The sequence below is a fragment of the Ornithorhynchus anatinus genome, chromosome 2 (genome assembly GCF_004115215.2).
Source record: "Ornithorhynchus anatinus isolate Pmale09 chromosome 2, mOrnAna1.pri.v4, whole genome shotgun sequence".
Lineage (NCBI taxonomy): Eukaryota > Metazoa > Chordata > Mammalia > Monotremata > Ornithorhynchidae > Ornithorhynchus > Ornithorhynchus anatinus.
In genome coordinates this window covers 148,069,973-148,092,995 of record NC_041729.1, presented here as the reverse complement: position 1 = coordinate 148,092,995, position 23,023 = coordinate 148,069,973, and the positions used below count along the sequence as shown (strand labels likewise).

The 23,023-nt window shown below is 45.5% G+C and overlaps 1 protein-coding gene across 1 annotated transcript in view; it reads left to right on the top strand.

Moving 5' to 3' along the window:
• Nucleotides 1–22,444, top strand: part of ABCD2 (ATP binding cassette subfamily D member 2) — a 106,199-nt gene extending 83,755 nt beyond the window's left edge. The window contains exons 9-10 of the mRNA XM_029047226.2: nt 11,592–11,717; nt 21,115–22,444. Of these exons, the coding sequence (XP_028903059.1) occupies nt 11,592–11,717; nt 21,115–21,331 (343 nt within the window). The 3' untranslated portion in view covers nt 21,332–22,444. The remainder of the gene's footprint in view (nt 1–11,591; nt 11,718–21,114) is intronic.
• The last annotated feature ends 579 nt before the right edge of the window (nt 22,445–23,023 follow it).

Here is a 23,023-nt window from a genome sequence, read left to right as displayed (position 1 = left end):
AGCGCTGAGGTAGATAGTAAAAGATATTAAAAGGATGGAAATTAGCATCCATGGGAAAAAAGTTAAATTATGTTTTCACGGTACTTAGAATAAGAGAAATACTTCATATTGGCTTCAAATACTGCGAAGGATGGTGGCCAGCTTTTCTTCAGTCATGTTGAGTCAGATGGAAACTAATTTAAATTAAGCAAGAGAGACTTAGGTTTGATAAAAGGAAAAGTCTTCATTGTTATTAGCCTTCCTCCTTCTACCAAATTCTAATTGACCAAATTTCTTGTCCTAGTTGTGCATTCAATCATTTATTCTGATTCAGATGTCTGTGAATATCTTTATGTCTTTTTCCCCACTTAGCGTCTAAGCTCCTTGGCCTACAGAATATTTCTGGGTGTCAGTTGAACTTTCCCAAATACTTGGTTCAGTGCCGGCAGTGGGTAATTAAATACTACAGAGTCAAGGAAGACAGAAGAAAGAGCACGGGCTTAGGAGTCAGAGGTCATGGGTTCTAATCCCGGCTCCGCCGCTTGTCAGCTGTGTGACTTTGGGCAAGTCACTTCACTTCTCTGTGCCTCAGTTACCTCATCTGGAAAATGGGGATTAAGACTGTGAGCCTCGCGTGGGACCTGATGACCCTGTATCTACCCCAGCGCTTAGAACAGTGCTCGGCACATAGTAAGCGCTTAACAAATACCAACATTATTGTTATTATTATTATTACTGTAGGCCAAAGTGACTTCACCCCCATAACCTTTAGGAGAGGGCGTACAACCGGAGGTAACCTTCTCTTGGCCCTTGGTAACGGCTGGGATAGGGCCCGAAAACTCAGTTGCCAAAATAGCAACGTAGATCCCTTCTCGCTCCAGTGTGGCCTAGTGGAAAGAGCATGGACCTAAGAGTCAGAGGATATGGCTTCTAATCCTGGCGCTGCCCTACATCTGTCGTGTGACCTTGGGCAAGTCACTTAACTTCTCTGTGCCTCAGTTACCTCATCTGTAAAATGGGGATTAAGGACTGTGAGCCCCATCTGGGACAGGAACTATTTCCAACCTGATTATCTTGTATCTTCCCCAGTGCATAGAACAGTGTTTGGCATATAGCAGGTACTTAACAAATACCACTATCATTATTATTATTATTATTTCTTACCTGGCTCTCTGGGCTGTGATGGACCTATGTGGGCCCTTACCCTACCCTGGAACCACAGGAGGTTCCACCTGACCTTGTCCGGACCCTTTGGCAGTCATGTTTCACACCCCATCCTACCCCCGAAGCCAGCCTTCCCCAGATCCTCTGTCCCTGAGCCCCATCCCTAGGAGGAAGAACGGACGACTCTGCTAATGGTGTTCATTAAGCGCTTACTTGTTGGTGCCAGGCAACGAATTAAGCACTGGGGTAGATATAAGGTTATCAAATTACCCATAGTACCTCTCCTGGGACTCATAATCTAAACGTTGGGAGACCAATTATTTTTACCCTGTTTCACAGATGAGAAACAAAGGCGGAGAATTGTTGTGACTTGCCCGAGGGTCCACACATCAGCCCAGGGGCAGAATTGAGACTAGGGCTTGAATTTCTCTGTTAGATGTATTTGTTTAGGTTTGTGATAATCCTTGAGCCTCCCTCTCTCTCACACCCTGTCTTTCACTCCCTCTTTCTCTTTATCTCTGCCTCTCCCCCTTTCTCTCTCTCGGTTATCTCTGGCTGCATCATCGACAGTTAGTTTTGTGAATATAGCTGGACACATTTCTGGGTCTCTCGGCTGTGATCTTTGTCTCTGCCTGCATCACCAACAGTGTCTCTGGGGGTCTAGCTAAGTCTATTTGTCTTGCCTTTCTAATTTTTTGTTGCCCCTCTTTGTACACAGCCTCTATCCAATTTGCCCTTGTGTTGTCTGTGAAAACCTGACCCTGCTGCCAGTCTGATTTAAAATTAGCAGATTCTCCTTTGCTTAATTGAGTTTGATTCTTCCTAGGGAGAGACTCGTCTATCCCTCCGAGTGAAAAAGAATAAAAGGAAAGGTGCGTTTGAAAGGAAAATTTGAAAAATAGGAGTGAACAAGGAGACGTTTGGACATTAGTCATTAAAATGAAGGGTTAGATGTGAAGGTAACACATTATTTTCATTTCGAATTAGAATTTAATAAAGCTATTTAATTTCCACATGAGGAAGGCATCAGCCTTCATCCCTGCCAGTGAACAAACAAGAGTGAACTGTGCCTTTCTTACCCTGCTGCCATAGCAAACCTTTCTCCCTCAGGAGAATGAGAGGAGAAAGGATTTTTTTTTCTTATTTTACATTTAGATGCATCTTTCCCTAGAATAGCTTAAAGAGCTTTACATGATAGGATAACATTCTGAGTTGGTTAGAATAAGCTGCACAGCAATAAGGAAATAACCCTTCCCTTCACCCCATTCTCTCTTTCCTTCCCATCACTATTCCTTAATCTGAACAAACACAATTCCAACCCAATCCCTGATATTGCGTCTAGACTGTGAGCTCACTGTGTGCAGGAAATTTGTCTGCCAATGCTGTTGTATGTTCCTAAGCGCTTAGTACAGTGCTCTGCACACAGTAAGAGCTCAATAAATATTCATTCTATCATATGCATTGAGTGCTTACTGCATACAGTGCACTCTACTAAGCACTTGAGAGAGTACAGTACAACAATAAATAGGCACATTCCCTGATTGATTGCTTGATTGATTGATTGATTGATTACCATCAAGTTTCAAAAAGTCCGTGGTGCTCTGAGTGACCGACTTGGATTCTCTTTCGTAGGTTTCTTTCACATATGTCTGATCACGGAATATTTAGGATGGACACAGTCATTGCCATCCCACTCTACTTCCCAGTAAACTAAAAGCCAGAAAGCCATTTTTCCCAAGGCAAAGGAGATGAATTGAGTGATGGCAAGACGTAGCCCCGCCCTTCCCACACATGTGTGTGTTTGTGTGTAGTTGTGTCCCTCCCTTCCTATCTGTCTCTCTCTCTTTTACCATTTCTCCATTCTCTCTCTCATCTCTGTCTTTTGTTCTCTCTCGATCTTGGCTGTTTTTCCTCTCTATTTCTTTAATAATAACAATAATAATGGTATTTGTTAAGTGCTTACTATGTGCCAGACACTATTCTGAGCACTGAGGTCGAAACAGAGTAATCAAGTTGTCCTATGTGGGACTAACAGTTTTAATCCTCATTTTACAGATGAGGGAACTAAGGCAAGGAGAAGTGAAGTGACTTGCCCAAGGCCACACAGCAGACAAGTGGCGGAGCCAGGATTAGAACCCACATCCTCTGACTCTCAAGCTCGTGCTCTTTCCACTAAGCCACGCTGTTTCTCACAGTGCTCTGCACAGAGTAAGCGCTCAATGAATGTGATTAATTCATTCACTGATTGATACAAGCCAATCAGGTTGGGCACAGTCCATGTCCCACATGGGGCTCACAGTCTTAATCCCCATTTTACAGAAATACTGAGACACTGAGAAGTTAAGCGACTTGCCCAGAGTTACGCGGCAGACGATTGGCAGATCCGGGATTAGAACCCAGATCCTCTGACTCCTAGGTTCATGCTCTTTCCACTTGGTCAAGCTGTTTCTATTTCTTGTTGGGAGACGAGGAGTAGAATGAAATTTGTTGGGATTGTGAGTGGAATCGTCCACTTTCTATCCCTCTTGCTCTTCCCAGGCTTCTGTGACTCAAAGAAGAGCTTCTTCAGATCTCCAGAGGGAGAGCGGGGCCCAGGCAGCCTCAGGGATGGGGACATTTATGTTTTCATCTCTGGCAAAACCCATAGATTAATCTGGTTCCCGTGCAGAAATTGTAATTTTCTTCTTCCTTCACTCAGCCAATAAGATGAGGACTTAGTGTGTGCAAACCTCTGGGTTAAGCACTGGAGAAAGCACACCATTCACTCAATCGGATTTATGGAGCACTTACTGTGTGCAGAGCTTACTATGTGCAAAGCACTGAGGTAGTGATGGTATTTAAGTACTTACTATGTGCCAGGCACTGTTCTAAGCGTTGGGATAGATGCAAGCTAATCAGTTTGGACCCCTCTCAGGGTCGCATCTGGAGAGTTTCCAGTCCTCTACCAGTCTCGGCTGTGGGAGGGAGAGTCGAGCAGAGGCCTGTCCGTTCCATTCCCACCTTGGGCAGTGACTAGCGAGCGGAAGGCCAACTGCTACAAGTCCAAACTCACCCGAGCTGGGCAGCAGCGGTATGGGAGAGAATCGAGGGCAGAGACTGAAATTCATTCATACATTCATTCATTCAACAGTATTTATTGAGCGCTTACTATGTGCAGAGCACTGTACTAAGCGCTTGGAATGTACAAATCGGCAACAGATAGAGACAGTCTCTGCCTAATGACGGGCTTACAGTCTATTGGAGAAGCAGCGTGGCTCAGTGGAAGGAGCACGGGCTTTGGAGTCAGAGGTCATGGGTTCGAATCCCAGCTCTGCCACTTGTCAGCTGTGTGACTGTGGGCAAGTCACTTCACTTCCCTGTGCCTCAGTTATCTCATCTGGAAAATGGGGATTAAGACCGTGAGCCCCACGTGGGACAACCTGATTCCCCTGTGTCTACTCCAGCGCTTAGAACAGTGCTCTGCACATAGCAAGCGCTTAACAAACACCAATATTATTAATCGGGGGAGACAGACAAAAACAATATCAATAAATAGAATCAAGGGGATGTACATCTCATTAAAACAATAGCAATAAATAGAATCAAGGCGATGTACATCTCATTAACAAAATAAATAGGGTAATAAAAATATATAGAGTTGAGCAGACGAGCACAGTGCTGAGGGGAGGGGAAGGGAGAGGGGGAGGAGCAGAGGGAAAGGGGGGGAAAGGGAGGCTTAGCTGAGGGGAGGTGAAGGGGGGGAGTAGAGGGGCAGCAGAGGGAGCAGAGGGAAAAGGGGAAACTCAGTGTGGGAAGGTCTCTTGGAGGAGGTGAGCTCTCAGTAGGGCTTTGAAGAGGGGTAGTTTGAAGTTGACTGCGCAGAAGGTAAACCACTTCTGGATTTTTACCAAGAAAACTCTATGAATGCTATACCAGAACTATGGCAGGTGGAAAGTTGGGCGTTCTGGGAGAGATGTGTCTGTGGTGTCACTATGGGTCGAAAACGACGCGACGGCATAACACAAGACAAGGATCAGTTTGGACTCAGTCCATGTCCCACATGGGGGTCACAGATTTAATCCCCATTTTATAGATGAGGTAACTGAAGCACAGAAAAGTTCAATGACTTGCCCAAAGTCACACAGCAGGCAAGCGGCAGAGCCAGGACTAGAACCCAAGTCTTCTGACTCCCAGGCCTGGGTTCTATCCACTAGGCCGCACTGCTTCTCCAAGTGCATGGGAGAGTACAGTGCAACAATAAATAACGACAATACACAGCGTGGCTCAGCGGAAAGAGCCCGGGCTTGGGAGGCAGTGTTCATGGGTTCGAATCCCAGCCCTGCCACTTGGCAGCTGTGTGACTATGGGCGAGTCGCTTAACTTCACTGGGCCTCAGTTACCTCTTCTGTAAAATGGGGATTAACTGTGTACAGTAACTGCGTGGCTCAGTGGAAAGAGCCTGGGCTTGGGAGTCAGCGGTCATGAGTTCGAATTTCGGCTCTGCCACTTGTCAGCTGCGTGACTGTGGGCCAGTCACTTCACTTCTCTGTACCTCAGTTACCTCATCTGTAAAATGGGGATGAAGACTGTGAGCCTCACGAGGGACAATCTGATTACCTCGTATCTACCCCAGCGCTTAGAACGGTGGCCTGCACATAGTAAGTGCTTAACAAATACCAACATTATTATTATTATTATACACCAGAGTTGATAAGATGATCTAATAATAATAATGTTGGTATTTGTTAAGCGCTTACTAGGTGCCGAGCACTGTTCTAAGCGCTGGGGGAGATACAGGGTCATCAGGTTGTCCCACGTGGGGCTCACGCACTTTTAATCCCTATTTTACAGATGAGGGAACTGAGGCACAGAGAAGTGAAGTGACTTGCCCACAGTCACACAGCTGACAAGTGGCAGAGCCGGGAGTCGAACTCATGACCTCTGACTCCGAAGCCCAGGCTCTTCCCACTGAGCCACGCCGCTTCTCCGATCTCCACCCCGAAGGATCTTACAGTCTAGCTAGTTGATGATAGAGCCAGTTCAGAGGGAACTTGAAGAGTTTTCAGTCACCTGGAGTTATTGTACCTCTGGAACGTAGGCTCCAGTTGCTTGGGGTGAAGAGGGTGAAGGGTGACCCTTGTGGGATGAGCATTGAGGGAGGGAAACTATCGGCTATGTCTGTGCAGATTATGCACCCGTACAGACACAGCGGGCTAGCCGAGAGGCTCACTCCCTGGCCTAATGGGCAGAGCACGTCCCTGGGAGTCAGAAGGACCTGGGTTCTAATTCCCTCTCTGCCACTTATCTGCTGCGTGACCTTGGGCAAGTCACTTTGCTTCTCTGTGCCTCAGTTACCTCACCTGTAAAACAGGGTTTAAGACTGTGAGCCCCATGTGGGACAGGGACTATGTCCAACCCGATTTGCTCGTATCCACCCCAGCACTTAGAATAGTGCTTGACACATAGTAAGTGCCTAACGAATGCCACAATTATTAATAATAATAGTAATAATGGGAGAGTCACTCACTCGGGGGCAAAGCAGGAGCTAAAGTTTCAGCTCCGTGGTGCTGGTTTACAGCTGTTGCACAAAGGACAGTGGTTGTGGCTCACCTAGCTGCAGGGGCAGGTTTGGAGCCTCTTGTTCCCTGGACTGAAGCCGGCAGTTCCTTCTGCCTCGTGCCTCCTGTGGTCCCCAGGCTGAGTGAAACGGGGGCACTGTGGGCAGGGAACGTGTACTCTCCCAAGCTCTCAGCACAAAATGCTCAGTACACAGTAAATAAAGCACTCAATAAACCCCACTGATGAGGTTGATGTCATTGATGATGATGTTGATGATGTAGGCGCGCCCCAGGCCGTCTGAGGGTGAGTAAAGGCGCGGCAGCAGCCGCACCAAGAGCAAATATCTCCGGCAAGAGGCCTTCCCCGACTATGCCTTCCTTCCATTCATTCGTTCATTCAATAGTAGTTATGGAGCGCTTACTATGTACTGAGCGCTTGGAACGTACAAATCGGTAACAGATAGAGACAGTCCCTGCCCTTTGACGGGCTTACAGTCTAACCGGGGGAGACAGATGGACAAAAACAATAGCAATAAATAGAATCGAGGGGATGAACGTCTCATTAAAGCAATAGCAAATAAATAGAATCAAGATCCCTCTACAGTGCCCTTGCACTTGAATTTCACCCATTTATTTACCCCTTGATAATCCCCAAAGCACTTATGTTCATTGCCATAATTTATTTACTTGAAGCAGTGTGGCTCAGTGGAAAGAGCCCGGGTTGGGAGTCAGAAGTCATGGGTTCAAATCCCAGCTCTGCCACTTGTCAGCTATGTGACTTTGGGCAAGTCACTTAACATCTCTGGGCCTCAGTTACCTCATCTGTAAAATGGGGATGAAGACTGTGAGCCTCGTGTGGGACAACCTGATCGTCTTGCGTCCTCTCCAGCACTTAGAACAGTGCTTTGCACATAGTAAGCACTTAACAAATGCCATCCTTATTATTTACTTATTTATCCTAATGTCTGTCTCCCCCCCTTGACTGTAAACTCCTCATGGGCAGGAAATGTGTCTACCAACTCTGTTGCATTGTACTCTCCCAAGCACTTAGCAAAATAATAATGTTGGTATTTTGTATTTTTTAAGCACTTACTATGTGCAGAGCAGTGTTCTAAGCGCTGGGGTAGATGCAGGGTCATCAGGTTGTCCCACGTGAGGCTCACAGTCTTCATCCCCATTTTTCAGATGAGGAAACTGAGGCACAGAGAAGTTAAGTGACTTGCCCACGGTCACACAGCTGCCACGTGGCAGAGCTGGGATGCGAACCCATGACCTCTGACTCCCAAGCCCGTGCTCTTTCCACTGAGCCACACTGCAAAATGCTCTGCACACAGTACTCAGTAAATAGGATTGATTCCCTTCCCTCCTTTCCCTTTCCCTTTTTTCCTCTGCCCCTTCATCACTTTATCTTATCACTCTTCTTCCCTTTCTTTTCTTCTCCCTCTTCTTTTCTTACTCCCACCTCTCAGGCCTTTTCTGCCTCTTGTTTTCCTTTTCCTTTTCCTTTTCTCTCCTTCAAAACCCCAACCTCTAAATACTTCCAGATGCACCCCCACCCAGCTCACTCCCGTACTGAAAATGAAGTCATCCACCCACCCCTGCCAGCCCTGGAATTTGATAAAATTGAATAATGTACCAGACATGGTCAGAAAAAGCTTTTACCTGATATTTCTATGCAATTTAATTTTGAAAATGAAAAGGGCAAGTTAAGAAGTTCGGTCAATATTGTCTCTACATTGAGAAGCAACTTGGCCTAGGGGAAAGAGCACAGGTCTGGGAGTCGGAGGACCTGAGTTCTAATTCCAGCCCTGCCAGTGGCTTGCTGTGTGATCTTGGGCTAGTCAATTAACTTCTCTATGCTTCAGTTACCTCATCTGTAAAATGGGGACTAAATCCTCTCCCTCCAATTTAGACTCTAAGCCCCATGTGGAAAAGGGACTGTGTCCAACCTGATAAACTTGTAGCTACCCCAGCACTTCAAACAGTAAATGCTTAACAAATATCCAAAATTTAAAAAAAGGCAGTCACACCTCATTCTGGAAGAGCTTTGGTGTACCAGCATAATTTCCATTAATATGAATTATTTGCTAACAGTTACTCAGGATTGGGGGGTTTGTGTGTGTCTTAATGTGGGCTGGTAATTAGCTACAAAGATATTAATTTAGGGTGATTAGTCAGAATTCAGTCACCAAGGATAAATTGCCCTGGATGAGGAGGTGCATTAATTAACCTGCCCAGTCGTTCCTTGACTGAATGTACATGATTCATTGTGATTCACTGGTCTCCGTCTCTATGAAGGTCATTGTACATTCAGCGCATTTTGGAAAGACAACTCCAGGAGGATAAGTGAAGGAGTCGATCAATCAAGCAATGGTATTTATTAAGAGTTTACTGTGTGAAGAGCACAATACTAAGCACTCGGGAAAGAACGGTGTAGGAGACTTGATAGACCTGTTCCCCGACCACAGTGAGCTTACAGTCTAGAGGGGAAGACAGACATTAATATAAATGAATACATTTTATGCATTTATATGTAAGTGCCCTGAGGCTGAGAGAGGGGTGAATAAAAGGTGCAAATTCAAGTGAAAGGGTGTCACAGAAAGGGGTGGAAGAAGAGGAGATGATGGCTTAGTGAGCGAAGGCCTCTTGGAGGAGATGTGCTTTCACTAAGCCTTTGAAAGTGGGGAAAAAGATTGTCTGTCAGATATGATGAGGAGGGAGGGCATTCCATGCCAGAGGCAGGACGTGGGCGAGAGGTCAGCGGTGAGATAGATGAGAACGAGGTAGAGTGAGTAGGTTGGCATTAGAAGAGCGAAGTGTACAGACTCGATTGTAATAGGAAATCAGGGAAGAAAGGAAGGAGGGGGCAGGTGATTTAAAGCTAATGGTAAGGAGTTTCTGTTTGATGCGGAAGTGAATGGGCAACCACTGGAGATTTTTGAGAAGTGGGGAAACTGAACAACTTCCAAGAAAAATCATCTGGGCAGTAGGGTGAACTCTGGATTGGAGTAGGGAAAGACAGGCAGGAGGCAGGGAGGTTGACGAAGAGACTGATGAAGTATTCAAGGTGGGAGAGGATAAGTGCTTGGGTTAACAAGATAGAAATTCAGATGGAGAGGAAAGGACAGATTTTAGGGATTTTACGAAGGTCGATACAACAGGATTTGGGAGAAGCAGCGTGGCTCAGTGGAAAGATCACGGGCTTTGGAGTCAGAGGTCATGGGTTCGAATCGCAGCTCTGCCACTTGGCAGCTGTGTGACTGTGGGCAAGTCACTTAACTTCCCTGTACCTCAGTTATCTCATCTGTAAAATGGAGATTAAGACTGTGAGCCCCACGTGGGACAACCTGATTCCCCTATGTCTACCCCAGCGCTTAGGACAGTGCTCTGCACATAGTAAGGGCTTAACAAGTACCAACATTATCATTATTATTATTATTATTATGTGGGTTGAATGAGAAAGACAAGTTGAGGATAATGCCAAGGTTACGTCCTCGTGAGACAGGGAGGATGGTAGTGCTGTCTGCAGGACTGTCAAGGGGAGGACAGTGTATGGGTAGAAAGATAAGGAGTTCTGTTTTGGACATACTAAATTTGAGGTGTGGTGGGGAGGTCTAAACAGAGATGCCCTAGAGGCAGGCGGTAATGTGAGATTGCAGAGAGGGAGAGAGATCGGGACTTCAGGCATTTGAATGCTTGCGGCTAGAAATAATGTCATACCACTGCATTTAAGACAACATGTCTGAAGTCAATCGGTCACAATTGAATGCTTCCCATGTGCCAAGCACTGAACTGTTTGGGAGAGTACAATATTACAGAATTGGGAGACACGTTACATCAACGATGTAATTAACGATCAGTGGTAATTAATAAACATAGCCCTGTACTAAGAAATTGAGCGTGTACAATCAAGTAAGCATAATGCTGCCATGAAAGGGAAACTATAATGTTGTCATAGAGATGTATCTCAAACCTTAAGCATTTCTCTGACGCGATGATCCCTCATCAGGTCCTTGTTCAAGAGTCGTTTTTTTTTCCCTCCCAGGCCCCTGCAAATGTCGTTGCTGACAAGAATGGAGACTGGAAGCTTTCAAATTTTCAACCACCATTAATAAAATAACAATAATGATAATAATCATGGGCGTGGCTCAGTGGAAAGAGCACGGGTTTAGGAGCCAGAGGTCATGGGTTCTAATCCCAGCCTCGCCACTTGTCAGCTGTGTGACTGTGGGCAAGTCACTTAACTTCTCTGGGCCTCAATTCCCTCATCTGTAAAATGGGGATTAGGACTGTGAGCCCCACGTGGGACAACCTGCTTACTTAGTATACTCCCCAGTGCTTAGAACAGTGCTTGGCACGTAGTAAGCACTTAAATACCATCGTTATTATTAAGTGCTTATTTTGGGTCGGGCGCTGTACTAAAAACTGGAGTGGAGAAGCAACGTGGCTTAGTGGTAGGGCACAGACCTCGGAGTCAGGTGGTCATGGGTTCTAATCCCAGCTCCTCCACTTGTGGGCTGTATGACCTTGGGCAAGTCACTTCACTGGGCCCCTGTTACCTCATCTGGAAAATGGGGATTGAGACCATGAGCCGCATGTGGGACAAGGACTGTGTCCAACTCAATTTGCTTGTATCCACCCCAGCGTTTAGTACAATGCCTGGCACATAGTAAGCGCTTAACAAATACCACAATTATTATTATTATTACAAGCCCATCAGGTTGTACACAGTACCTGTCCCACATTATATCTCAGCGGTTATGCCTTCTGTGGAGCTGTCCTGCGGTGATTTTCCTCACCTCCTTACCATTGAGTGCACCCTATAAGCATCTTTCTTTTTGTCCTTAGAAGTTGAGAGCTCTGAATAGTTCAAGCACATCCGATTTACATCTCATTACTTGTTTTTTAAAGACCTAAATATGCGCTGCTGGATGAATGCACCAGTGCCGTCAGTATCGACGTTGAAGGAAAAATCTTTCAAGCTGCAAAAAGTGTCGGGATATCCTTGCTGTCAATAACACATAGGCCTTCTCTTTGGTAAGTTCATCACAGTGATTTTTTTTTAATAGTATCTGTTAAGCACTCACGATGTGCCGGGCATATAAAATGGTGTCTCATATGATGGAGTTGGCTTGTCTGCTGTGTGACCTTGGGCAAGTCACCTAACTTCTCTGGGCCTCAGTTGCCTCATCTGTAAAATGGGGATTAAGACTGTGAGTCCCATGTGGGCTCTCCCTTCTAGACTGTAAACTCGTTGTGGGCAGGGACTGTGTCTGTTTATTGTTGTATTGTAGCAATAGTAATAATAATTATGGTATTTGTTAAGCGCTTACTATGTGCATGGCACTGTGCTATTGTACTCTCCCAAGCAGCGTGGCTCAGTGGAAAGAGCCTGGGCTTCGGAGTCAGAGGTCATAGGTTCGACTCCCGGCTCTGCCACTTGTCAGCTGTGTGACTGTGGGCGAGTCACTTCACTTCTCTGTGCCTCAGTTACCTCATCTGTAAAAATGTTACCTCATCACAAAAATCAACACAATCAGGTCTGAGCTCCCCAAAGTCACCCCTCCGCCTCTCCCCTCCCCCCGACCAACCCTCTCCCCTACTTTTCCATCCTGCCCTGCAGTATCCTCAGAGCAGATCTCCTCCCTCCTCGCAAGCGCCACCCCCTCCACCTGCGCCTCGGACCCCATTCCCTCTCACCTTATTAAAACCATCGCCCCTGCCCTCCTCCCTTCCTTAACTTCTATCTTTAACCACTCGATCTCCAATGGCTCCTTCCCCTCTGCCTTCAAACATGCCCACGTCTCCCCCACCCTAAAAAAACCCGCTCTCGACCCCACTTCCCCCTCCAGTTATCGCCCTATCTCCCTACTACCCTTCCTTTCCAAAATCCTAGAACGAGTCGTCTACAATCGCCGCTTAGAATTCCTTAACTCCCATTCTCTCCCGGACCCCCTCCGATCTGGCTTCCGTCCCCTCCACTCTACCGAGACTGCTCTCTCTAAGGTCACCCGTGACCTCCTTCTTGCCAAATCCGACGGCTCCTACTCCATTCTGATCCTCCTCGACCTCTCTGCTGCCTTTGACACCGTCGACCATCCCCTCCTCCTCCATACCTCATCTCACCTTGGCTTCACGGACTCCGTCCTCTCCCGGTTCTCCTCTTACCTCTCTGGCCGGTCATTCTCGGTCTCCTTCGCCGGCGCCTCCTCCCCCTCCCATCCTTTAACTGTCGGAGTTCCTCAAGGGTCAGTTCTCGGCCCTCTTCTGTTCTCCATTTACACTCACTCCCTCGGTGAACTCATTCGCTCTCACGGCTTCGACTACCATCTCTACGCAGATGACACACGGATCTACATCTCCGCCCCTGTCCTCTCCCCCTCCCTTCGGGCTCGTATCTCCTCCCGCCTCCGGGACGTCTCCACCTGGATGTCGGCCCGCCACCTAAAACTCAACGTGAGCGAGACTGAGCTCCTCATCTTCCCTCCCAAACCCGGTCCTCTCCCAGACTTCTCTATTACCGTGGATGGCACGACCGTCCTTCCCGTCTCTCGGGCCCGCGATCTCGGTGTCATCCTCGACTCGTCTCTCTCGTTCACCCCACACATCCTATCCGTTACCGAGACCTGCCGGTTTCACCTTTACGATATCGCCGAGATCCGCCCTTTCCTCTCCACCCAAATGGCTACCTTACCGCTACAGGCTTTTGTTATATCCCGGCTAGACTACTGTGTCGGCCTTCTCTCCGATCTCCCTTCCTCCTCTCTCTCCCCGCTCTGGTCTATTCTTCACTCATCTTCCTGCAGAAACGATCTGGGCGTGTCACTCCCCTTCTTAAAACACCTCCAGTGGTTGCCCATCAACCTCCGCTCCAAACAAAAACTCCTCACTCTAGGCTTCAAGGCTCTCCATCACCTTGCCCCTTCCTACCTCTCCTCCCTTCTCTCTTTCTACCGCCCACCCCGCACGCTCTGCTCCTCCGCCGCCCACCTCCTCACCGTCCCTCAGTCTCGCCTATCCCGCCGTCAACCCCCGGGCCACGTCCTCCCGCGGTCCCGGAACGCCCTCCCTCCTCATCTCCGCCAAACTGATTCTCTTCCCCTCTTCAAAATCCTACTTAAAACTCACCTCCTCCGAGAGGCCTTCCCAGACTGAGCTCCCCTTCTCCCTCTACTCCCTCTACCGCCCCCCCTTCACCTCTCCGCAGCTTAACCCTCTTCTCCCCCCTCTCCCTCTGCTCCTCCCCCTCTCCCTTCCCATCCCCTCGGCACTGTACTCGTCTGCTCAACTGTATATATTTTCATCACCCTATTTATTTTGTTCATGAATTGTACATCGCCTCGATTCTATTTAGTTGCCATTGTTTTTACGAGATGTTCTTCCCCTTGACTCTATTTATCGCCATCGTTCTCGTCTGTCCGTCTCCCCCGATTAGACCGTAAGCCCGTCAAAGGGCAGGGACCGTCTCTATCTGGTGCCGACTTGTTCATTCCAAGCGCTTAGTACAGTGCTCTGCACATAGTAAGCGCTCAATAAATACTATTGAATAAAATGGGGATTAACTGTGAGCCTCGCGTGGGACAACCTGATTACCCTGTATCTACCCCAGCGCTTAGAACAGTGCTCGGCACATAGTAAGCGCTTAACAAATACCAACATTATTATTATTATTACAGTGCCCTGACACAGCAAGTGCTGAATAAATACATCTGAATGAATCAATGAATGAATGTGGGACAGGGACTGTGTCCAACCTGATTAACTCGTATCTATCCCAGTGCTTAGCACAGTGCTTGGCACATAGTAAGCAGTTAACAAGTACCTTAATTAGTATTATTACTATTCCCTGGTTTGTTTATCCAGTCGGTAAGTGAAGTCGTTCACGGGATCTGTCTGTTGTTCGGTGTACTGTTACATTTTAATGAACATTTCTTTGGAACTCTGCACTAGATAACGACGTGTAATTACGTCACGATGAGCCCAAGGTGATTTCATTCATTCATTCCTTCAATAGTATTTATTGAGCGCTTACTCTGTGCAGAGCACTGTACTCAGCGCTCGGAATGTACAAATCGGCAACAGATAGAGACAGTCCCTGCCCTTTGACGGGCTTACAGTCTAATCGGGGGAGACGGACGGACGAGAACAATGGCAATAAATAGAGTCAAGGGGAAAGACATCTCATTAAAACAATAGCAAATAAATAGAATCAGGATTCTTTTATAACTATTTATAATTTCCAGAAACCACCATATCACTATATTTTCAAGAAAGGACTTGACGTCAAATGCGTTCTTCATTGCGTCGTAGAGTCATCCTGTCGGGTTCCAGCATGGAAAAATGCAAGGCATTAGTTATAATTTCTTCCCTGCAGTAGGTAACTTAAAATACAGTGGCAACAGAATGGTCAGTGGAAACAGCATGAACCTGGGAGTCAGAGGGACCTGGGTTCTAATTCCTTCTCTGCCATTTACCTGCTATGTGACCTTGGGCAATCACTTCTCTTCTTTGTGCCTCAATTTCCTCATTTGTAAAATAAGGACTAAATACCCATTTTCCGTCCTACTGAGACTATGAGCCCTATGTGGGACAAAGACAATGTTGTTTTGATTATTTGTTCATTCATTCAATAGTATTTATTGAGCGCTTACTATGTGCAGAGCACTGTACTAAACTCTTGGAATGTACAAATCGATCTCCTGTCTACCCCTCTGCTTAGTGTAGTGCTTGACATATAGTAAATGCTTAACAAATACCATCGTTCTTATTTGTTATTTTTATTAGCAGAAGGTAAAAAAAGTCCTTTTTTTAAAAAAAATGTAGGTGCCAACAAAATATTAAGTTGAGACAGGGAAACAGCAGAGCAAAGCAACATCCATTGCATGTCTCAGTCAGTGAGAACCAGCATGGCATAGTGGATAGAGCTCAAGCTTGGGAGCCAGAAGGTCATGGGTTCTAATACCGTCTCCATCGCTTGTCTGCTGTGTGACCTTGGGAAAATCACTTCACTTCCCTGTGCCTCAGTTGCCTCCTCTGTAAAATGGAGATTAAGAAAGTGAGCCCCTTTTGTGGGACAGGGACTGTGCCTATCCCGATTTGTTTGTATCCACCCCAGTGCTTAGAACAATGCCTGGCTTGTAGTATGTGCTTAACAAATACTATTATTATTATTATTATTAATATTCACCTGAAAAGAATATGGATGTGTTTTGGATAAATGATGACGTAAGCACACAAAAGTAATGAGATCTTTGGAATTCATTTCTGAACCCGAGTTGTGTGGAAGAACCCTAGAAACCCACCCGAGAGTCAGAAATGGAAGAAATTTGGTTTAGTGGATAGATCGCAAGGAAGTCACAAGGACGTAGGTTCTAAACCCAGCTCTGCCACCTGTCTCCTTGGGAAAATCACTTCTCTGTGCCTCAGTTCCCTCATCTGTAAAATGGGAATGAAGACTGTGAGCCCCATGTGGGACATGGATTGTATATAAGCTGATTAGCTTGTACCTACCGCAGAACTTAGTTTCATACCTGGCACAAATACCATTAAACAAAATGGAGCCATGTACCTGTTCCTGTGGTGGGAGCCACTCAGTCTAAGGGGAGGTGGGTAAAATACTCATCATCCTAGCATGGGAACTGTGATGATAATAATAATAAGAAGAAGTATAATGTTGGTATTTGTTAAGCGCTTACTATGTGCGGAGCACTGTTCTAAGCGCTGGGGTAGATCCTGGGTAATGAGGCTGTCCCACGTGAGGCTCACAGTTAATCCCCATTTTACAGATGAGGGAACTGAGGCCCAGAGAAGTGAAGTGACTTGCCCACAGTCACACAGCTGACAAGTGGCAGAGCCGGGATTCGAACCCACTACCTCTGACTCCCAAACCTGGGCTCTTTCCACTGAGCCACGCTGCTTCTCTGATGATGACCAGGCAGAAGACACTGGTATACCAGTTGAGCCAAAAGGTGAATAATAATGATGCTAATAATAATCGTGGTATTTTTTAAGAATTGACTACATGCCAAGCACTGTACTAAACAACGGGGTAAGTAAAAGGTAACCGGGTCGGACACAGTTCCTGTCCCACCCAGGGCTGACAGTCTGAATGGGAGGGAGGACGGGTTTTAAATCTCCATTTTACAGATGAGGTAACTGAGGTACAGAGAAGTCAAGTGACTTACCCAAGGTCACACATCAGGCAAATGGCAGAGCCGGGATTAGAACTCAGGTCTTCTGATTTCCAGACCCGTGCTCTGTCCGCTAGGCCACACTGCTTCTGAAAGAATGAATGAAACCTCCCCTCCAGACTGCAAACTCCTTGTGGTCGTGGAACGTGACTAACAACTCTGTTATATGCTCCTCTCCCAAGTGCTTAATACAGTGCTTTGCACACAGCGAGTGCCCAGTAAATACAACTGATTGAGTGATCCACTGCATTCCAGCCTCTGCCCTTATTTCTTAGCACTCTTCAGTACAGAACAAAACAGGGCATAGAACCGACTGAGACGTAGCTGGAAATATTTCCAACATCTGAAAATAGGTCTACCTAATTAATAATAATAATGTTGGTATTCGTTAAGCGCTTACTATGTGCCGAGCACTGTTCTAAGCACTGGGGTAGATACAGGGTCATCAGATTGTCCCACATGAGGCTCACAACACTCAATCCCCACTTTACAGATGAGGAAACTGAGGCCCAGAGAAGTGAAGTGACTTGCCCACAGTCACACAGCTGACAAGTGGCATAATTATCAGTTAATGGATAAATCAGTGGTAAATCAGACACAGAGAAGACGAGTGGTCTGATAGAAAAAGCAAGGGGCTGGGAATCAGAGGTCCTGAGTTCTAATCCCGACTCCATCACCGGACTGCTTTGTGACCTTGGGCGAATCTCTTACCTTCTCTGTGTCTCTTTCCTCATCTGTAAAATGGGGATTTAAAATGGGACGGGGACTCTGTCCAACCTGATTGTCTTGATCCACCCTAGCGCTTACAACAGTGCTTGACACAAAGTTCTTAACAAGTACTATAATTATCATTATTATCATTATTTTTGAGTGACTTGCCTGAAGTTATACAGCAGGTTATTGGTAGAACTGAGATGAGAACCCAAATCCTCCGACTCCCACACCCCGACCTTTAAACTAGACAAGACTGCGTAAGCAATAGTTTCATGTATTCTACTTCCAGCCAAAACCCGTATCTTTCAGTGAGCTCTTTGGGGGTATGTTTTCCTTTACGGATTATATATTCTCACAATTTTCAATTGGTGGGAACTATTTTAAATTATTTTATGTATTTGTGCCTAGAAGTTTTCTGTGAATGATAAAGTTTAAAACTTTCAAATGATAAAGTAAATCCATCATTAAAATTAAAACCTTAAGGATGGTAGATATATAAGGATTTATATATATATATATATATATATATATATATATATTTGGTATATATCAGAGATGTACATCAGGCACATCTCCTCCAAGAAGCCTTCTGTGACAGCCCTCCTCTCCTCTTCTCCCACTCCCTTCTGTTTCTCCCTGACTTGCTCCCCTCATTCATCCTCCCTCCCAGCCTCGTTGCACATATGTATATATCGGTTATTTATTTATGTATTTATGTGTGTATATTCATGTCTGTCTCCCCTTCTAGACTGTGAGCTTGTTGTGGGCAGGGGATGTGTCCATTATGTTGTTATACTGTAATCTTCCAAGCACTTAGTGCAGTGATTTGCACACACTCAGCGCTCAATAAATACGACTGACTGAATGAATCTATATCAGATATACATATGCATTCGCACAGGTGTACCTGCACTTCTAAACGACCAAGCTCTGTAAAATAATAATGTTGGCATTTGTTAAGCGCTTACTATGTGCAGAGCACTGTTCTAAGCACTGGGAGAGATACAGGGTAATCAGGTTGTCCCACGCTAGGCTCCAGATCCAGAGATCCATCCTGTACTCACTGATGACAGAGTCCCGGATCCAAGAACCCCAGTCAGTATTAATGATAATAATAATGTTGATATTTGTTAAGCGCTTACTATGTGCAGAGCACTGTTCTAAGCACTGGGGCAGATACAGGGTAATCAGGTTGTCCCACGTGAGGCTCACAGTTAATCCCCATTTTACAGATGAGGGAACTGAGGCCCAGAGAAGTGACTTGCCCACAGTAACATAGCTGACAAGTGGCAGAGCTGGGATTCGAAACCATGACCTCTGACTTCCAAGCCCGGGCTCTTTTCACTGAGCCACACCGCTTCTCTATTTATCCCTCGCTGCAGGGAAATCAGTTCCTTCCACACTACTTCGACCCTTAGCCCGGGTTCCTGCCATGCTGCTTTCCATTCAGGACTTGAAGTTGCACATTTCTCCCAGGCAGGGAGACCCAAGCAGAGGCACCGGGGCAAAAAAGAGGGAGGATAGTTCAGGATGGGAGGGGCAGAAAAGTTGGAAGTAGGATCAGAGCAAGTTGGCCAAGAGGCCCCCACCCAAGAAAAGCAGCTTGGCATGTGGATAGAGCACAGGCCTGGGAATCAGAAGGTCAAGGGTTCTAATCCTGGCTCTGCCACATGTCTGCTGTGTGACCTCGGGCAAGTCACTTCACTTCTCTGGGCCTCAGTTACCTCATCTGTAAAATGAGGATTGAGACCGTGAGCCCCACGTGGGTCAGGGACTGTGCCTAACCTGATTTGCTTGTATCCACCCCAGTACTAAGTATAGTGCTTAACAAATTCCAAATACCACAATTATCATTATATTATTATTACCGCTGTTCTACCCCATCCCTCTGGATCCTCCCCTCTGCTTTCCAATCTACCTGTAGCAGCCTCCAGCAATCCTAGTCGTAACAGTCCCATTCGTGATCCATCTTCCCATCGCGACTGATTTGCCGAGTTCGCTGATATAGGATTTTTCCTCCCAAAAGTTGAAAGTGGATTCTGTGGCTCACTTTTATCATGCCCAGACCTCGGTGACAGGAATCGCTATTCAGATCCCAGCCATCGAACTACTCTTTCTTAAGCCTAATTCAGGCATCTGTGATATATGATGTTTTGTTTGGTGTTTCTATTTTTAGGCTTTGTTTTTTCAGGGACGGGAAGAAATGTAATGCATTTTTCAGATAATGACCTCTTAAGGCCTAGTGATGGAAGGCTATAAATTAATTCCCGTGGTTGCCAATGTCAAAGCTGCAGAAGTTTATTAAATTATCCTACTGATAGATAGAATTATAGCTTGGTAATTACTACTTTCCTGTGCTTTATTCTATTTGTGATAGAAGCTGTTGTAGCTTAACTTCAGTAAACCACACTATTATTACCTTGGTCAGATACACATTTCCTCCTGAAAACCTTCTTACGTTCTGCTGACTGGCTAAACTCTACCTATTATATTGAAACGCGATACAGACACACCTCGAGTCCACGGAGCAGAGACACCTAGACAGGTTTTTCTTCCTATTTACAATTCAAGTCATGTGGTGAGAGCAGGGGAGTTGGTCAAGCCTCAATCAGAAAATAAAGGTAATGATAACTTGCCCTGGATTGGGCCATGTCATTTTTCAAATGCCATTCATCACCATAAGGTTTTGTTTTTGCTCCCACTGACTAGAATGTGAAAGTCCTTCACCGGGGAAGCACAAACACACACCAAAAATAACAAGGGTCATAAATGAAATTGCAGGAAAGTGCATCATAATATGAACTTTTGCCTATTTAATTTTCTCTCATGTACTGTTCCCATCTATATTTCCGTGTCGCTTTTGCTTATTTTCTTTTTCTTTTATGTTTCTCTTTTGCTTTCTTTTTTTATGTTGCTCTTTTGCTTTCTTTTTGGGGTCTTTCCCTTCCTTCGAAGGATCTCCTTGTTGTTCCCGCCGTGGGCAGGGAACGTGCCTACCAACTCTGTCATACTGTACTCTCCCAAGTGCTTAGTACAGTGTTCTGCACACAGTAAGTGCTCAATGAATGCAACTGATTGATTGACTCCCATCCATTGCTGCAGCGTTTCTTTTTCTTCAGCGGTTATATATTTTCCATCTTTTTCTTACTTTCTTTTATGTCTTCATGTCAGCCTCCCCACCCTTGGAATCCCTTTTATTTGTTTTACGTTTGCTCTTTTGAACTCCTTTAAGGTAGACATGGTGCTAATAGGGATTACGCCCAAGAATCATTAGCTTGTTCCACTCTGCCCTCATGACATGCTTAGAAGATGAACTACAAGACATTTTCCAGTTTTCTGGAGAGAAATAAGAATGGTTTAAGACTTAAAAAGAAAAAGAACGTGCAACCTTTCAGGGAAGGCTATTCTATGCAGATGTAGATGGCCTACTTAAAAGTTGCCTTAGGATAACAATTAAAATAATAAACTCTAAACTGAAGTTATATTTAACACTCATTTGTTAATGATGCTCTTTTAATTTTATTATGCAGGAAGTACCACACTCATCTGTTGCAATTCGATGGAGAAGGAGGTTGGCGTTTCGAACAACTGGATACAGCCATCCGCTTAACGCTGAGTGAAGAAAAACAAAGACTAGAATCTCAGCTGGCAGGAATTCCTAAAATGCAGCAGAGACTGAATGAACTGTGCAAAATTTTGGGAGAAGACTCGGTCCTGAAAACGACTAAGACGGAGGATACTTCTTAATTTGTGTTGTTATGTTTTTCAAATTACTTTTAGTTTAAATCGACGAGTTCAGGCACCATATAACATCGCATGCATTGTGCACAGAGAAACAGTGAGCAAAAAAAAAAAAATGTTTTACCAAATTTTAGTATCCAGGAAGAGTATGGTTGGGACTTTGGAAAGAAAGTAAACAAATGCACTGTGCAATCATTAGTCACTATGGCTTATCCTAATTCATAGTGAAAGCCCAATTCACCTGTTTAACTCGATTTTCTAGGTAAATTCACACTGAGTACCAGATTTACCAAGTGTACCCGATATGCCTGTTGAACTAAGCAAACTTGGCACATATTTCAGGCACAGAGCAACACAAGGGCAGAGTGTTGGTGAGTATGCAAAAACATGAAACAGGAAATTTGGACCTTATTTCAGTCATTTACCATGTTTATATGCTATCGAATGATTGCATCTCATGTATCTGATGTGCATGTCTTATTTATTCCTGTACCCACACATATGATTTCTCTATCGTTTACAGGATCTTATCGTTTTCAGCCATAATGAACAGGGGTTATTGCTGTGTCCAGCTAGATTTTCCCAGAAAAGACAACCGTCATTGATTATAAAGAAAGAGGGCCAAATTTAACCCTATTTGTTCTTTCCAACCATTTACCGAGGTGGAGGAAGGTGAAGGGAGGAGGCATATCTGCACGATTAGTTGCCCGTGCCGGGTAATTTGACGGATCTCATGTCTTTGATGCATGTGTGCCAGGAATTCATCCTAATGGGAATTTCGCATGCGTATTAATAAGCCCTTTCATTTAGAGAACCGTCGGCCAAAAGAGTGACAAACCAATCGAAATATGCGCCTCACCCAATGACTTTACTTGGCAGCAGCATAGAAGTGGACCAAAGGAATTCTTGTCCAGAAATCCACAGCTTATTCCCTCCGGAAGAAGAAGCCTTTCTTGAGAGAACGCTGTGGTCTCCTCAGAGGAAACAAGGATTTTCAAATTGCTTAAAGGAAGCAAGCAGGGATTTGGTGATTATGCCTCCAAATCTAACCGGGGAGGAATTCCAAAAAAAAACCAAAAGACCAGTTGATGGGAACGTGAATAACAAAACCAAAATGTAGTCATTTTAGTGAATTGGTATCTGTGTTAGGATATGGAGATTGATTTCAGCAGAGCTGAGTCTAGAGGTGGACGAGGGGCACAACTGCCTCTCTTGACTCAGTTTCCGGAGTGCAGTTGAAGTATCCAGGTCCTGGGGGTGGAAGGGGACGAGGGGAGGGATATGCGTCTGTGCGTATGAGTGTGCGTGCTTATATGTATGAGCATAAAAGTGCATGTTCTCTGGGAGAAGAACATTTACAGCAATGAAAACCAGAAGTCATGGGAAGCAGCATGTTGTAGTGGATAGAGCCCGGGCCTGATAGTCAGAAGGTCATGGGTTCTAATCCCGGCTCTGCCACTTGTCTGCTGTGTGACCTTGGGCAAGTCGCTTCACTTCTCTGTGCCTCACTCAGTTACCTCATCTGGAAAATGGGGATTGCAACTGTGAGCCCCATGTGGGAAAGGGACTGTGTCTGACCTGATTTGCTTGTATTCACCCCAGTGCTTAGTATAGTGCCTGGCATATAATAAGTGCTTTAACAAATACTATTATCTTGATTATCACCATCCCACCATCGCACCTCTCCCTCCCTCTTAG